Source organism: Ovis aries, chromosome 5 (assembly GCF_016772045.2).
Source record: "Ovis aries strain OAR_USU_Benz2616 breed Rambouillet chromosome 5, ARS-UI_Ramb_v3.0, whole genome shotgun sequence".
Classification (NCBI taxonomy): domain Eukaryota; kingdom Metazoa; phylum Chordata; class Mammalia; order Artiodactyla; family Bovidae; genus Ovis; species Ovis aries.
In genome coordinates, this window is record NC_056058.1 from 77,854,538 (window position 1) to 77,873,061 (window position 18,524).

General features: G+C 44.5%; 1 protein-coding gene and 1 long non-coding RNA gene across 2 annotated transcripts in view; one reads left to right on the top strand and one right to left on the bottom strand.

Moving 5' to 3' along the window:
* The window catches only part of TENM2 (teneurin transmembrane protein 2), a 1,394,720-nt gene that overhangs the window by 1,368,170 nt on the left and 8,026 nt on the right, over positions 1-18,524 (top strand). The window contains exon 30 of the mRNA XM_060415963.1: positions 974-2,588. Coding sequence (XP_060271946.1) covers positions 974-2,588 — 1,615 coding nt within the window. The remainder of the gene's footprint in view (positions 1-973; positions 2,589-18,524) is intronic.
* LOC105606741 (uncharacterized) overlaps positions 1-18,524 on the bottom strand; it is a 76,472-nt gene that overhangs the window by 34,243 nt on the left and 23,705 nt on the right. The window lies entirely within an intron of this gene.

Here is an 18,524-nt window from a genome sequence, read left to right on the forward strand (position 1 = left end):
CATAATTCCCTGTGTCTGAAAGTGCCAGACTCATGTTTCCGTGTCAGAAAAGGTCAGGTTGGAGCAGCAGTAAAAAAGAGGTCCCTTCTGGGAGTGGGGGGTCAAGACTTTTAAAGACTGCCTTCGTCATCTATCATTAGACAGGGGTTTGCTCAGCCTGGGCCTCTCACCTGGACTCACCTCTACACAAGCCCATTTCCATTTCTTCCCTTCTTGCTTCCTGATGGCAGTGGTCACTTGCAGACAGAGCTGTTGCCTCCTCTGTAAGAGGGGCTTTTGTCTATTTGGTCCCTTCTCAATACTGTTCTCATTAGGACAGAAGATACCAGAATGAATGGTCAATCAGGGAAGGCAAGAATCTCCCCATGGCTTCAAGTTGGAGGTCATTTTTTCCCCCAAAGAATCAATGATTCCAGGTTACTTAATCTTTCCAGTGGCTTCTAAATGAAGGATGTGCTTTATGGTGAGACTTAGTCGGGGGTGCCCCCAAACAGTATGTGCATCATACCTGTCCCCTGCCAGGCCAGCAGCAGTCATTTCTCACCAGTCTCAGGATGTCTTGTCATTGAGCCTGGAGGCGAACTCAGTGCCTCTCATCTCAGTCCTTCAAACCCCTTACAACTCAAGACTATGGTCCAGGCAACACCAGCATCACCTGGGATGTTCCCAAAGCAGATTCACAGGCCACCTCCCCACTGCCCTCTTGCACCGAACTATATAATCAGAATCTCTTTACACCAGATGCCTGGGTATTTTACACGTACATTAAAATTTGGGGAACGGTCCTCTAGCTGCCATGATCCATAGAGTAGCATACCCCATGACATCAATTCACCCCACATCTCTGATCTGAATCTCCCCATCCTTCACAGCTTTTGAATTGCCATTTAGGGACATGGAATAAATTCCGTCCCTTTGAGCACTGGGTCCTAAATGGCTAACTCACGTGTTCCCTTCCCCTTTCCTCCTCCAGTCCATGGTGCTCCTGCTCCAGAGTCAGCGTCAGTACATATTCGAGTATGACTCCTCCGAGCGCCTCCATGCCGTCACCATGCCCAGCGTCGCCCGGCACAGCATGTCCACCCACACCTCCATTGGCTACATCCGCAATACTTATAACCCACCTGAAAGCAACGCTTCCGTCATCTTTGACTACAGTGATGATGGCCGCATCCTGAAGACATCCTTTTTGGGCACTGGACGCCAGGTATTCTACAAGTATGGGAAGCTCTCCAAGCTGTCGGAGATTGTCTACGACAGCACTGCCATCACTTTTGGGTATGATGAGACCACCGGCGTCTTAAAAATGGTCAACCTCCAAAGTGGGGGCTTCTCCTGCACCATCAGGTACCGAAAGATTGGCCCACTCGTGGACAAGCAGATCTACAGGTTCTCCGAGGAAGGCATGGTCAACGCCAGGTTTGAATACACCTATCACGACAACAGCTTCCGGATCGCAAGCATCAAGCCCGTCATAAGTGAGACTCCCCTTCCCGTTGACCTCTACCGCTATGATGAGATTTCCGGCAAAGTGGAGCACTTTGGCAAGTTCGGGGTCATCTATTATGACATCAACCAGATCATCACCACGGCCGTGATGACCCTCAGCAAACACTTTGACACCCACGGGCGGATCAAGGAAGTCCAATATGAGATGTTCCGGTCCCTCATGTACTGGATGACGGTGCAGTATGACAGCATGGGCAGGGTGATCAAGAGGGAGCTGAAACTGGGGCCCTACGCCAACACCACTAAGTACACGTACGACTATGATGGGGATGGGCAGCTCCAGAGTGTGGCCGTCAATGACCGCCCCACCTGGCGCTACAGCTATGACCTCAATGGGAACCTCCACTTGCTGAACCCAGGGAACAGTGTGCGCCTCATGCCCTTGCGCTACGACCTCCGGGATCGGATAACCAGGCTTGGTGACGTGCAGTACAAAATTGATGACGATGGCTATCTGTGCCAACGAGGGGCTGACATCTTTGAGTACAACTCCAAGGGCCTCCTAACGAGGGCTTATAACAAGGCCAGTGGCTGGAGCGTCCAATATCGCTATGATGGCGTGGGGCGGCGGGCTTCCTACAAGACCAACCTGGGCCACCACCTGCAGTATTTCTACTCCGACCTCCACAACCCGACTCGCATCACCCATGTCTACAATCACTCCAACTCAGAGATAACCTCGCTCTACTATGACCTCCAGGGGCACCTCTTTGCCATGGAGAGCAGCAGTGGAGAGGAGTACTACGTTGCCTCGGATAACACAGGGACGCCCCTGGCTGTGTTCAGCATCAATGGTCTCATGATCAAGCAGCTGCAGTACACCGCCTATGGGGAGATTTATTACGACTCCAACCCTGACTTCCAGATGGTCATTGGCTTCCACGGGGGGCTCTACGATCCCCTCACCAAGCTAGTCCACTTCACGCAGCGTGATTATGACGTGCTGGCGGGACGATGGACCTCTCCAGACTACACCATGTGGAAAAATGTGGGCAAGGAGCCGGCCCCCTTTAACCTGTACATGTTCAAGAGCAACAATCCTCTCAGCAATGAGCTGGACTTGAAGAACTACGTGACAGGTAAGGACCTGGCCACCTCAGTTGGGCAGTGGCTTCCCGTGGGGTGGTTGTCCGGGTAGACTATCAGGGACTTTGAAACAAGGTCTTAGGTCTGATGCTAGGAGAATCCTGGAGGGCTGTGTACACTGCAGGTACAGGATCAAGAGCACTCACGCAATCACAGTACAGAGCAGTCCTTAGCTCTGTTTGAAGAAAAGTGTGAAAACGTTAGTCGCTCAGTCATGTCTGACTCTCTGGACTCCATGAACTCTAACCTGCCAGGCTCCTCTATCCATGGAGTTCTCCAGGCAAGAATACTGGACTAGGTTGCCATTCCCTTCTCGAGGGCATCTTCCCTGGAATTAAAAGTCCCATGCTCTACCAAGTGAGCTATCCAGGCAGCTCTGTTTGAAGATGTCCTGGCTATTTTCAAGTCCATTCCATTGAAACAACTTTTATAAGAGCCCTCTCTAACTCAAAGGAGGAAAGCAACCTTATGAAGGAGGAAAGGATGAGACCCTGATCTCAGAAATACCTGGTTCAAATTCTTTTATTTATAAGTCAAAGGACCTTGGGCTGGTGGTCCAGTATCTCTGAGCTGTAGTATCCTTCTCTGCAAAAGGGCACCAACAAAATCATCTCACAGAGTGATCGTAAGAAGGAAATGAACTTATGTATGTAAAGTTCAGTGCCTGGCACTTAGATAGAGGATGTTCATGAAAGGGTATCTACTTGTGTTATTAACATCACCATTACTAGTGAAGCAACGAAACAGCGTGGGTACTGAGATGACTATGACCCAGCTCCTAACCTTACGACAAGGCTGGTGAGAAACAAATACAAATAAGCAGTGATAATGGAAAATGGGATTAAGTCTATGCTACCGTATAGGTGTTTGTCCAGTTCTTCATTCAACAAGCACTTTTAAGACACCAGCATGCTTCATCCTGGAGTTCAGTTCAGTCGCTCAGTCCTGTCCAACTCTTTGTGACCTCATGGACTGCAGCACGCCAGGCTTCCCTGTCCATCACCAACTCCTGGAGCTTACTCAGACTCATGTCCATCAAGTCAGTGATGCCTACTGGGGATGCAGTGGAAACAAGGCAGACACTTCTCTCAAAGAAGTGCATGTGCAGATGACTTCAGTTTTGAAAATTTTGGCATAGTCCAGAAGGGCCCCACCTCAAACTAGGCTTGAAGAAAGAAGGGGATCTTGGTGGTAGAAATGAGCTCAAGGCTGAAGAAAGACATGCGCACAAGTCAAAAAGACAGGAGACGTCTCTGGTGGTCCAGTGGCTGAGACTCTGTGCTACCACTACAGGGGGCACGGGTCCAATCCCTGATTGGGAAACTAAAATCCTGCAAGCCACTCAGAGCTCAATCACAGAAAAAAGAAACAAAGGTCAAAAGGACATAGGAAGCTTGGAGACAGAGGTCTGGATAAACAGGTCAAGGAAGGCAAATAATCTGCTGCTTCATGCCAAGTGAGAAATTGGTTAAATGAGGGTCCTTATCCATCCGTCTGTCTATTCACCTATTGACAGATATTTTCATCTGAGTACTAGAGATGCAGTGGACTGCAAGATAGAGCCCCTGTTTTCAGGGAGATAAACAAGGAAATCTGGATAGATAGATGGATAGATGAATGGAAGAAAAAAGACCAATATTCGGCAAAGAATATGGAGCCATCTCACCTGAACATGCATTGTAGATGAATAACAGTGAGGACTCCAGTTCCCCCCTGCCAAGTTCCAGGGAACTGATAGCTCTTAGCCATGGGTCAGGGAAGCATCAGGCCCAGAGGGTCCCTACCCTCAGGTAACCAGGGATCACTCATCCATCCCCAGAACAGGAAAGGAAGCAGCAGCTCCCTGGAGCACAGTGTGGCCCTCAGTGCCCCATGCTGCAAAAATAGACAACCTTAAAGGTCAACTTGTGGCCATGCTGTGCCTCACTGACAGGTTCCAGAGCCTTTGAAATTGAACCCAGCGTCCCCCTACAACCGAAGCAGCTAGTACCTCAGGAGTACAGGAGTTACAGCCAAGCTAGCTCCCTCCTCGTCGCCCCACTGTGCATCATCGGGCGTCCTCCCTTCCCCAGGGCTTAGCAGGGTTTGTGTCCACCCAGCTCACTGCAGTTTCTTTTTTTTCCATTCATTTATTTTAACTGGAGAAGAATTCCTTTACAACACTGTGATGGTTTTTGCCATACGTCAATATTAATTGGCCATATTAATTGGAATATATGTGTCCCCTCCATCCTGAACCACCCCCTACCCTATCCTTCCAAGTTGTCACAGAGCACCAGCCTTGGGTGCCCTGCTTCATACATCAGCCTCACACTGCTTCTCTGTTTTACATATGGTAACGTATATGTTTCAATGCTGTTCTCTCAAATCGTCCCACCTTCTCCTTCTTCCACTGACCACACTGCAGTTTCTAACTAAAGGGCGTCTCAGGAAAACACACACACCCATATGTATATAATGACAAGGGCCGTGAAGATAAATGAAACAGCTAAGAGTTAGAGAGCAAAGGATCCCATTTCTTTGGGGTGCTCACAGAGGAAGGGGCGTTTAAACTGAGGCCATTATGAAGTGGGGGAGGGAGAGGAAGAGTCTCCAGATGAAGAAAACAATAGGAATGGGGTGGCAGCCCACGCCTATCTCAGGCATGGAAGAAGACCTCCACCCCCAAGAATGCACTTCCCAGAGCCCTCTTGGCACTGGACACCTTGGGGATGGACCAGCCAGAAGCAAATAGAAAGTCCTCAGAATGGGCTAAACAGACACCCTACAGCTACTAAGACCCAAACAAAATCATTTGCAAAGCACAGTCAACCTCACTGACCCCCTCAGCTACCCTCCTGGTTCTCCCGAAAAGACAAAAAGAAATTAGCAGATAGTCAGTGCCTGGTGGTGACCTAAATGGGAAGGAAATCTAGAAGAGGATATACGAATTATAGCTGATTCACTTTGCTGCACAGCAGAAACTAACACGACATTGTAAAGCTACTCCAATAAAAATCATTTTAGAATTTCATGTATTTTAAAATGATTTTATTGGCATATAATATACTCCAAATGTTTTACTGGAGTATAATTTAAAATAAATACATCAACTATACACCAGTAAAAATAGAAAAAAGAAATTAGCAGTTTTTTGAATAGCAAGATGACAGTCCTCATTCCAGTGCTTCATGGAGACTCAATAAATGGGCATCAAAGCCAGGCTGAACAAAGTCCAACAAAATTGAATCCAGAAAACACTAGGAAGAGTCTAAAATAAAAGGTCCTATTAGAGAAGCCCCACGCCTAGGACTAATGTCTGCAGTCAAAGCAGAGGAAGAGGACCTGGGTGAAGAGCACTGGACCAGGCACAAGCCCACACCTGCTGCCTGCTGTGGACGAGATGACCTCTGAAGGATGCACCCCAAGAGAGAACATCAGATCATTCTCCGCTATCCAAGTGTTGGCTCATCTGTAAACCCATCTTTGTGACTCTTAATTTGGATCTTAGGAGATGAGCAGAGTGGTTGAACTTGCCGCTCACAATTTAAGAAGTAATTAACGTGTAGTCAGCAGGAACACCATGAATAGAAGTTCTCTCTCTCTCTCCCTCTCTTGTGCTCAAAAGAATCTTTCCTGTTTGGAAATACAGCTCTCTGAATGTAGCAGACACCTCTTGAGGCTGGTGGAGGCTGTTTCTTCTACTGGCACAGAGGTGAGCAGCATAGACCCCCTGTTAGGAGCAAGTGAGTCATGATATGTAAAGAGCTGAGGCCTGCACAAAGCCTGATCGATGGTAGGAATGCATTTGTTCTTTATAAGAAGCTCTAGACTCGGAGACAGGAAGTCTGTAGGTGAGGAGTGAAGTTATCCCCTTTATGTAATTCCCTAGGGCTCCCAGGGGTCTGCAGCTCTACTTTGAAACAGATCCCAAACTCTGCCCTGAGTGGCATTGCTCTGGCAAATCTGAAACCCCCCATTCTGAGGTAAGCAAACCTCAGAAATGTTACCCATGATGACTTGGGTGGGCTCCCCACCTTTCTCCCTTGGGGGTCTCTGGGCTTACAGACCCCCAGGTTCATGCAAGTTTGAAGTCGGACTTCATGGAGGTTGATTTCCCTGAGAGGAGGGAGGCCCAGCCTCCTCCTCACTCTACGCTCTGCTGTCTGCACTTAGCACCTAAGCTGCTGTGCTGACAGTGTGTATTACAGAGCACGTGCTCCAATGGCACTTGCTGCGAAGAACATAAGGTAGGGGAGTGATGAGCTATTAGGAGGGGCCACATCGCCAGCTCCTACCTCGAGGACTGATTGTTTAGGGAGGCTAAATGAGGACACCAATGACTTTGAAAGGAGGAGAGGTATCTGTATGATGCCACAAGTGCCTTCTGCGAAACGGAAGAGACAAGCAACTTGAATAAACATTTCAGAAGAAACCAAGCCACGTTAGAAACTTTAAAAGAAGAAAACACGTGACATGAACTGTTAGTGTTCATCGGAGCGGCCATTAAAATGTCTGGTCTCTTGCAACTTCCCTGGTGGTCCAATGGTTAAGACTCCGTGCGCCCACTGTAGGGGGCACATGTTCAATCCCTGGCCAAGGAACTAAGATCCCGCATGCAGTATGGTGTGGCCAAAAAAAGAAAATGAAGAAGTATCTAGTTCCCAAGGCAGGGTGTTGTTAACTCATCTCCTAGAGACCAGGGAGATGCCTGCAGGGAAGAAGTCAGGATGCAGAGAGTCTGCTGAGGGCAAAGACCTCTTCTCTTGCCTTTCGTGGGATTCCCTTCATATCCCTGGTGAAAGATGTGATGATTTTATACATTGTACAGATGAGGTATTAAATAACATGGCAACACAAATGGGGAAAGTTAGTTTCTTTCCATGCTCTTTTTATTCTCCCAAATCAGCAGAGGAGAAAGCCTCCAGTTGATGCTGGTGTGTATTTAACACCTCATTAACACTTCTAATCTCACTTTTTAACGGAGAGAGCAGGTCTAAGACTCCCCCGGTAGCAGGTAACAAAATCATGCTCCAATTTAATTGCATTGCTTTGTTTTAATTTTACAGTTATTTTCTGTTTGCAGAGTCTGCTTCCCTACTTATGGTAGGGACAGAAAGTCTCTTCTTTTTTTAAATGGATTTCCTTAAGTAGACAAGGCAAAACAATTTTTCAATTAGATAGCAAATACCAGTAAGATAATACCTAGATATGGCAGAAGAGTCTTGACAGGTGATCATGATGGGTGACCAGGAATACCCAGTTTAGAAATCCACACTGCACGGCATTCATCATCTGTTGGTACTTTGCACAGAGGTGCTCTGTGGGTATATGATTGTTGCTGGACTAAAGCCAGGCTTCTCTCTGCTGGGCTGCTGACACAATTTTTAAAGCAATTTCAAACCTGTGTTCTTAAATGACTTCTTTATTGATGTATAGTTGACTTACAATATTATATTAGCTTCAAGTGTACAGCATAGTGACTCAACATTTTTATAGATTACGCACCAAAGTTATTACAGTGCTATCGACCATATTCCCTGAGTTGTACATTACATCCCTGTGACCTATTTATAACTGGTGGTTGTAGCTCTTAATCCCCTTCATCTACGTAGCTCATTCCCCCACTCATCTCCACTGCCAACCACCTGTTTGTTCTCTGTATCTGTGACTCTATTTTTTAATATATTTGTTCATTTGTTTTGTTTTTTAGAGTCCACATTTAAGTAAAAACATATGGTGTTTGTCTTTCGCTAACTTCTTTCACTAAGAACAGCCTCAAGGTCCATCTGTGTTGTCACTTATGGCAAGATTTCATTCTTCTTTATAGCTGGGTAATATTCCACTATAGATGCATGCATACCACATTGTCTTCATCCATTCATCTGTCCATGGACAACTGGGTTCTATGTCTTAGCTATTATATATAATGCTGCAGTGAACATAGGGGTGCATATGTCTTTTCAAATTAGTGTTTTCTCTGGATAAATACCCAGGAGTAGAACTACCAGATCATATAGCAGCTGTATTTTTAATTTTTGAGGACCCTCCATACTGTTTTCTGGAGAAGACAATGACACCCCACTCCAGTACTCTTGCCCTGGAAAATCCCATGGATGGAGGAGCCTGGTAGGCTGCAGTTCATGGGGTTGCAAAGAGTCGGACATGACTAAGCGACTTCTTTCACTTTTCACTTTCATGCATTGGAGAAGGAAATGGCAACCCACTCCAGTGTTCTTGCCTGGAGAATCCCAGGGACGGCGGAGCCTGGTGGGCTGCCATCTCTGTGGTCGCACAGGGTCGGACACGACTGAGGCGACTTAGCAGCAGCAGCAGCAGCATACTGTTTTCCATGGTGGCTACACCAATTAACATTCCCATCAACAGTGCTTAAGGACTCCCTTTTCTCCACATCCTCACTGTTTCTTGTCTTTTTGATGGCAGTGATTCTGAGAAGTATGAGGTACTATTTCACTGTGGTTTTTATGTGCACCTCTCTTATGATTATTGAGGATAATCACTCTTAAATGGGCTTCCCAGGTGGCGCTAGTGGTAAAGAACCCATCTGCCAGTGCAGGAGACATAAGAGACTCCCATTCAATCCCTGGGTTGGAAGATCCCCTGGAGGAGGGCATGACAACCCACTCCAATACTCTTGCCAGGAGAATTCCATGGACAGAGGAGCCTGGTGGGCTACGTAAGATCACACAGAGTCGGACATGACCGAAGCAACTTAGCCTGTATACATGTATGATTATTGATGTTAATCAGTCTTAAATGGACTATCGTTAATAAGTATAGTTACCAAGTCATTCAATACCTTGTCTGTACCTAAGGCTGATGGATATACCACGGATCCCAGAATCTCCCTCATTAGAGGGTCTTCTAGGCCTGTGTGTTTAGCAGCAAAGTTGCATTAAGCCCCTCATACCAGCCCTTGGGCAGGAGCTGGGTAGCCCTTATTCAACCCCTTCAGAAGCATCTTCTCAGGCAGGTACAGGTAGTTCCTCTGTCACACACAGTAGTCAGGGTGGCTTTTGCCACGTATGTTCAGTGTTTATTCTTTCATCCACCCCGTGAATCCTTACTGAGCACCTATTTTGTGCCAGCCCTGGGGAGACATCAGTGAATGAAATAGACTTTTAACTCCCTGTCCTGGTGGAGCTCACATTCTTAGTGAGGGAGACAGACAGTAAACAATGAATGCAATAAATAACCATATGAGACACATGTTAAAGTGTGGTTACAGTTTTGGTGGTAGGGGATGCATGAGGAAGGGACTAGGGATTGTTAGGTGGGAATGGGCAGGGGTTAAACGTGGTGGTTGAGGTCAGCCTTATTGGAGGCAGTATCTGAGCAAGACTTGAAAAAGGGAAGAGGGAGACAGCACATTCCAGGTAGAGGGGTTGCCAGTATAAAGGCCCCAAGATGAGTGTGCACCTAGCATGTTTAAGAAATAGCAGAGAGGCTGAAACAGAGCAGGAGAGATCACATGTTAAGGGTCCCTGCAGACCATTAGCAGGACTTTCACTTCTTCACTGAGAGAAACGAGGGAATCCCTGGAGTGTAATGAGTAGAGGAATGCTAGGGGCTTATTCTGGCTGCTGTGCTGACAGGGTGTGTGGAGCAGAGGTGAAAGCAGGGAGACCGGTTAGAAGACAAGGCAAGGGTTGAGATGGTAGAAGTGGTGAGAAGACACAGATTCTGGTCTGTTTTAAAAGTAAAACTAAAGGATTTAACCATAGGACTCAGCAATTCCACACCTAGGTGTATATACAAGAGAACTAAAAACACATTTTCAAGTGTCAATTTGTACCATCATCAAAAAGTCTACAAATGGGACTTCCCTGGTGGTCCAGTAGCTAAGACTCTAAGCAACTCTGCAGGGGCCCAATGGCAGGGGTCCCAGGATCTAGTTAACTGACCCACCCCATAACAGGTCCCAAATGCTGCATCCTGCTCAGACATAGACTATTCAATTCACCTGGCTGAGTATTATACATCTGTGTATGGGAACTGATTCAAATGTTGAGGTGTATATCACACGATGAACATTGGGGTACATGTGAATTGGGAGTCATCAGAAATTTTCCCATTCTTCATTGCTTGAGTTGTTTTGTCAATTTTGCTATTATTTTGGAAATTGGATCCCCAATGGTGCTGAAATGTGGAGTTGTGCATTTAGGATGATGGAACACTGCAGCCAGGATGGAAAACAGTATGGAGGCTCCTTAAAAAAAAAACTAAAAACTAAAAGTAGAGCTATCATATAATTCTGCAATCCCACTCCCAGGCATATAACCAGAAAAGATAAAATTGTAATTCAAAAAGATACCTGTACCCCTACGTTCATAGCAGCACTGTTCATAATAGCCAAGACATGGAAGCAGTCCAAATGCCTATCAACAGATGAATGGATAAAGAAGATGACATATATACAATGGAATATTACTTGACCATAAAAAATAAAATAATGCCATTTGCAGCAATATGAATAAACCTAGAGATTATCATACTAAGTCAGAAAGACAAATGTATGATATAATTTATGTGTGGAATCTAAACAATAGTACAAGTTAAGTTATTTTTTAAAACACAGAGAAACTCACAGACATAGAAAACAAAGTTACGATGATTACTAAAGGGGAAAGGGGGAGGGGGAAATATATTAGATGTTTGAGATTAACACATACACAATACTTTATATAAAATAAACAACAAGGACCTGTATAGCACAGGGAAGTATATTCAATATCTTGTAATAACCTTTAATGGAAAAGTATCTGGAAAAGAACATATGTAGAGCCCTCGATTCTGGACAAGATGGCAGAGTAGGACTTGAGTAGGACCTCTTCTCACAAAAACACCAAAATCACAACTAACTGCTGAACAGCCATCAACGAAAAAAGACTGGAACCTACCAAAAAAGATACTTTAACATCCAAAGAAGTCACAACCAGATGGTAGGAGGGGCACTTTCGTGACATAATCAAATCCCATACCCACTGGATGAGTAACCCACAAACTGGAAAATAATCATATGACAGAGGTTCTCCCATAGGAGTGAGTTCTGAGCCCCATGTTGGGCTCTCCAGGCTGAGTCTGGCCACAGGAGGAGGAGTTCCAGAGAATTTGGCATTGAAGGCCAGCGGAGCTTGCATGCAGGAGCTCCAGAGGAATGAAGTAAACAGACACTCTACTCTCGGAGGATACACACAAGATTTCACATGTACTGGCACCCAGCACAAAGCAGTGACCACACAGGGGTCTGGGCCAGACCTACCTATGGGTCTTGGCAGGGCAGGTGTAGGGAGGGTCTCCTGGGGATGTGGCAGTTGGCTGTGGCTCACTAGTGGGGGCAAGGACACTGGTGGTAGAAGTGCCAGGGAACAGTGATTGGTGTGAGCTCTCCCAGGTCATGATTTTGGCACCAAAACCTGGGCCCACCCAACAGCCTGCAGACTGTAGTCCAAGGACACCCCAGGCCAAACAATCAGCAGAAGGAGGACACAACCTCATCAGCAGGCAGGCTGCCTAAAGTTGTACTGAGATCACAAGCCACCTGAAAATAAATCTCTTGAAATGGCTCCACCTACCAGAGGGACAAGACTTAGCTCCACTCACCAGTGGGCAGGAACTAGTCCCTCCCACTAGGAAGCCTGCACAAGCCTCTTAGACCAGCCTCACCCACTAGGAGACAGACAGAAGAAGCAAGAAGATCTACAACCCTACAGTCTGCAGAAAGGAGACCACAAACACAGAAAGACCCAATGAGATGGCAAAGAAGTATGTTTCAAATGAAGGAACAAGATAAAGAGCCAGAAGTACAATTAAGTGACCTGGAAATAGGCAGTCTACCTGAAAAAGAATTCAGAAGAATGATAGTAAAGATGATCCAAGATCCTGGAAAACGAATGGAGGCACAGACTGAGAAGATACAAGAAACATTTTTAAAAGACCTAAAATATTTAAAGAACAGAGATGAATGATACAATAGCTGAAATAAAAATAGTCTAGAAGAAATCAATAGAAGAATAAGTGAGACAGAAGAACAAATAAGTCAGCTGGAAGAGAGTGGTAGAAATCACTGCTATGGAATAGGAAAAAGAAAAAAAGAAATGAGAACAGTCTCAGAGACCTCTGGGACATTAAATACATCAACATTCCCATTATAGGAGTCCTAGAAGGAGATGAGAGAGGGAGAATGGCCTGAGAAATATTTGAAGAGATTAGGTACCAAACTCCTGTCATAAGGACGGACACACTCATTCAAGTCCACGAAGTTCAGAGTCGTCCCATACAAGACAAGCTCAAGGAAGAACATGCTGAGACACATATTAATCAAAGTGACAAAAATAAAAGACAACCAAAAATTATGAGAAGCAACAAATAATATTTAAGGGAATCCCCATAAGGTTGTCAGCTGATTTTTCCCCAGAAACTCTGCAGACAAGAAGAGAATGGCATGATACTTTTAAAGTGGTGAAAGGGAAGAACCTACAATCAAGAGTACTCTACCCAGAAAGGCTCTCATTCCGATTCAATGGAGAAATCAAAAGCTTTACAGACAAGCAATAGCTAAGCTAATTCAGCACCACCAAGCTAGCTTTGCAACAAATGCTAAAGGAGCTTCTCTAGGCAGAAAAGAAAAGGCCACAACTAGAAACAAGGAAGTTACAAATCAAAAAGCTCGTGGTAAAGGCAAACATAAGGGTAGGAAATCACACACAAATACGATATCAAAACCAGCAACCATGAGAAGAGGGACGAGTACAAATGTAGGATATTAGAAATGCATGGGAAATTAAGAGCTCAGCAAGTTAAAACAATCTCATACACATAGATGCTATATCAAAACCTCATGGGAACCTCAAACCAAAAATCTGCAATAGATACAAACACACACATGCAATCCAACACATCACTAAAGGTAGTCATCAAACCACAAGAAAAGAGGAAGGGGGAGAAAAGAGCTAGATAAACAAACCCAAAGCAATTAACCAAGCAGCAATCAAAACATGTGGGTGTTTGCATACTAAGTCACTCAGTCATATCTGACTCTTTGCCACCCCATCAACTGTAGCCTGTCAGCTTCCTCTGCCCATGGGATTCTCCAGGTATGAATACTGGAGTAGGTTGCCATTTCCTTCTCCAATAAGAACATACATATCAATAATTACTTATTGATAATAAGCGATTGATACTAAGTAATAATTACTCTGAAGAGACCCACTTCAGATCTTAGGGACATGAATACATACAGACTGAAAGTGAGAGAATGGTAAAGAATATTCTATGCAAGTGGAAATCAAAAGAAAGCTGGAGTAGCAATATTCATATCAGACAAACTAGACCTTAAAATAAAAACTACTATAAGAGATAGTCACTACACAAATAAACAAATGGGTCCAAATTAAACTTAAAAGTTTTTGCATGGCAAAGGAAACTATACATAAAATGAAAAGACAGCCTAGGGAATGGGAGAAGTAAGTTGCAAGTGAAACAACCAACAGTGTTTAATCTCCAAAATGTACAAACAGATCATGCAGCTCTATATCAAAAAAAAACCCAATCAAAAAATGTGCAGAAGATCTAAATAGACATTTCTCCAAAGAAGGCATACACGTGACCATAAAGCACATGAAAAGATGCTCAACATCAGTAATTATCAGAGAAATGCAAATCAAAACTACAATGAGGTATCACCTCACACCAGTCAGAATAGTCATCATCAAAAGTCTACAAACAATAAGTGCTGAAGAAAGTGTGCAGAAAAGGGAACCCTCCTGCACTGTTTGTGGGAATGTAAATTGGTACCACCACTACAGAGAACAGTATGGAAATTCTTAAAAAAAAAAAAAAAAGAAAAGAATGTGATCCAGCAATCCCACTCCTGGGCATATATCTGGAGAAAACCATAATTAGAAGAGATACACGCACCCCAGAGTTCACTGTAGTACTGTTTACACTAGCCAGGACATGGAAGCAACCTAGATGTCCATCAGCAGAGGGATGGGTAAAGATATGGAATATAGATACAGTGGAATATTACTCAGCCATAAAAAGAACAAGATAATGCCATTTGCAGCAATGTGGATGGACCCTAGAGATTGTTATACTGAGTAGAGTTAGACACAGAAAGACAAATATCATTTGATATCACTTATATCTAGAATCTAAAAATCAATGATACAAATGAACTCATTTGCAACACAGAAACAGACTAACAGACTTTGAAAGCAGACTTGCAGTTGCTGGGGGAAAACATGGGAGGGAGGGGTAAATTAGAAGCTTGGTGGACTGGCCCCAGGGCAGCCAGAGGCAATAGAAAACCAGGGAAGCCCTCTGTTCCTGGGTGTCCTCCAACATCGGCTCCAGCCTCTCTCAGACTCTCTTGCAGCAGGGCCTTTGCCTCAGCCCCGGGCTTCACATTGACCAACACCCAATGGCCCATGAAGGTTTACACACTCAACAAGGACCAGCAGTGAGACAGCCAGGGCACGGGGCATATCTTCCAGCTATGTGGAGAGGCTGGAGGGCATGTCCCTGCTAGTCATGGCCTGACAAAATGTGGCCTACTGGAGAAGGGAATGCCAAACCACTTCAGCATTCTTGCCTTGAGAGCCCCATGCAGAGTATGAAAAGGCAAAAAGATATGGCACTGAAAGATAAGTCCCTGCAGGTCGGTAGGTCTCCAATATGCTACTGGGGAAGAACAGAGAAATAGCTCCAGAAGAATGAGGCTGGGCCACAGCAGAAACAACACCCAGTTGTGGACAGAGGACGAGATGGTTGGATGGCAACACCAACTCAAGGACATGAGTTTGAGTAAGCCTGGCATGCTGCAGTCCGTGGGGTCTCAACTGAACAACTGGTGGTGAAAGTAAAATCCGATATTGTTCTGTAAAGAACAATATTTCATAGGAACCTGCAATGTTAGGTCCATGAGTCAGGGTAAATTGGATGTGGTCAAACAGGAGATGGCAAGAGTTAACATCAACATTTTAGGAATCAGTGAATTAAAGTGGACGAGAATGGGTGAACTTAATTCAAATGACCATTATATCTACTACTGTAGGCAAGAATCCCTTAGAAGAAATGGAGTACTCCTCATAGTCAACAAGAGTCTGAAATGCAGTACTTGGGTATATTTCCAAGGCAAACCATTCAACACCACAAAAATCCAAGTCCATGCCCCAACCACTAATGCTGAAGTTGGACAGTTCAATGAAGACCTACAAGACCTCCTAGAATTAATACCAAAAAATGATGTCCTTTTCATCACAGGGGACTGAAATGCAAAAGCAGCAAGTCAAGAGATACCTGGAGTAACAGGCAAGTTTGGCCTTGGAGTACAGAATGAAGCAGGGCAAAGGCTGACAGATTTGCCAAGAAAACGCACTGGTCATAGTAAACACCCCCTTCCAACAACAATGACTGTACACATGGACATCACCAGATGGTCAATACTGAAATCAGACTGATTATATTTTTTGCAGCTGAAGGTGAAAAAGCTCTATACAGTCAGCAAAAACAAGACCTGTTGATGACTATGGCTCAGGTCATCAGCTCCTTGTTGCAAAATTCAGACTTAAATTGAAGAAAGTAGGGTAAACCACTATGACCTAAATCAAATCCCTAACAATTATGCAGTGGAGATGACAAATAGATTCAAGGGATTACATCTGGTAGACAGAGTGCCTGAAGAACTATGGATGAAGGTTTGTAACTCTGTACAGGTAGTAACCAAAACCATCCCCAAGAAAAAGAAATCCAACAAGGCAAAGTAGTTGTCTGAGGAGGCCTTGCAAATAGCTGAGAAAAGAAGTGAAAGTCTAAGGAGAAAGGGAAAGATATATCCAACTGAATGCAGAGTTTCAGAGAATAGCAAGGAGAAATAAGAAAGCCTTCTTAAGTGAATGATGCAAAGAAATAGAGGAAAACAATAGAATGGGAAAGACTAGGGATCTCTTCAAGAAAATTAAAGATACACAAGTTGGGCACAATAAAGGACAGAAGCAGCAAGGACCTAATAGAAGCAGAAGATTTAGAAGCGGCAAGAATTCATAGAAGAACTGTACAAAAAAAGCTCTTAATGACCTGGATAATCATGATGGTGTGGTCACTCACCTAGAACCAGACATCCTGGAGTGTGAAGTCAAGTGGGTCTTAGGAAGCATTTCTATGAACATAGCTAGTGGAGGGGATGGAATTCCAGCTGAACTATTTCAAATCCTAAAAGATGATGCTGTGAAAGTGCTGCACTCAATATGCCAGCAAATTGGGAAAACTCAGCAGTGGCCACAGGACTGGAAAAGGTCAGTTTTCATTCCAATCCCAAAGAAAGGCAATGCCAAAGAATGTCAAATTACCATACAATTGCACTAATTTCACATGCTAACAAAATTATGCTCAAAATCCTTCAAGCTAGGCTTCAGCAGTACATGAACTGAGAATTTCCAGATGTACAAGCTGGGTTGAGAAAAGCAACTTAGCAACTAAATAAGAGGAACCAGAGAACAAACTGCCAACATCTGTTGGATTATAGAGAAAGCAAAGGAATTCCAGAAAAACATCTACTTCTCCATCATTGACTATGCTAAAGCCTTTGACTATGTGTATCACAACAAACTGTGGAAAATTCTTAGACAAATGGGAGTACCAGATCAACTTACCTGTCTCCTGAGAAACCTGTTTGCAGGACAAAAAGCAACATTTAGAACTAGACATGGAACAGTGGACTGGCTCAAAATTGGCAAAGGAGTATGTCAAGGCTGTATATTGTCACCCCGCTTATTTAACTTATATGCAGAGGACATCATGTGAAATGCTGGGCTTGACGAAGCTGGAATCAAGATTGCCAAGAGAAATGATTATCAACAACCTCAGATATGCAGATGATACCACTTTAGTGGCAGAAAGTGAAGAGGAAGCAAAGAGCCTCCTGATGAAGGTGAAAGAGGAAAGTGAAAAAGCTGGCTTAAAACTAAACATTCAAAAAACAAAGATCATGGCATCCGGTCCCGTCACTTCATGGCAAATAGATGGGGGAAAATGTGGAAACAGTGACAGATTTCATTTTAATTTTCTTGGGCTCCAAAATCAGTGCAGATGGTGACTGCAGCCATAAAATTAAAAGATGTTTGCTCCTTGGAAGAAAAGTTGTGACAAATCTAGACAGTGTATTAAAAAGCAGAGACATCACTTTGCTGATAAATGACAAAGGTCCATCTAGTCAAAGCTATGGTTTTCCCAGTAGTCATGTACAGATGTGAGAGTTGGACCATAAGGAAGGCTGAGTGCTGAAGAATTTAATGCTTTCAAACTGTGGTACTAGAAAAGGCTCTTGAGAGTCCCTTGGACAGCAAGGAGACCAAGTCAGTCCTAAAAGGCATCGACCCTAAATATTCATTGGAAGGACTGACGCTGAAGTTCCAATACTTTGGCCACATGATGTTAAGAGCCAACTCACTGGAAAAGACCCTGATGCTGGGAAAGATTGAAGGCAGGAGAAGGGGACAACAGAGGATGAGATGGTTGGATGGCATCATCAACTCAATGGACCTGAGTCTGAGCAAGCTCCAAGAGATGGTGAAGGACAGGGAAGCGTGGAGTGCTGCAGTTTATGGGGCAGCAAAGTCAGACACAACTTAGCAACTAAATAACAACTACTATACATAAAATGGGCTTCCCTGGTGGCTCAGATGGTAAATTATCTGCCTGCAATGCGGGAGACCTGGGTTCAGTCCCTGGGTCAGGAAGATCCCCTGGAGAAGGAAATGGCAACCCACTCTAGTATTCTTGCCTGGAAAATTCCATGGACAGAGGAGCCTGGTGGGCTACAGTCCATAGGGTCGCAAAGAGTCAGACACGACTGAGCAACTCCACTTTAATATATAAAATAGGTAATCAACAGGGACCTACTGTATAGCACATGGAACGCTACCCAA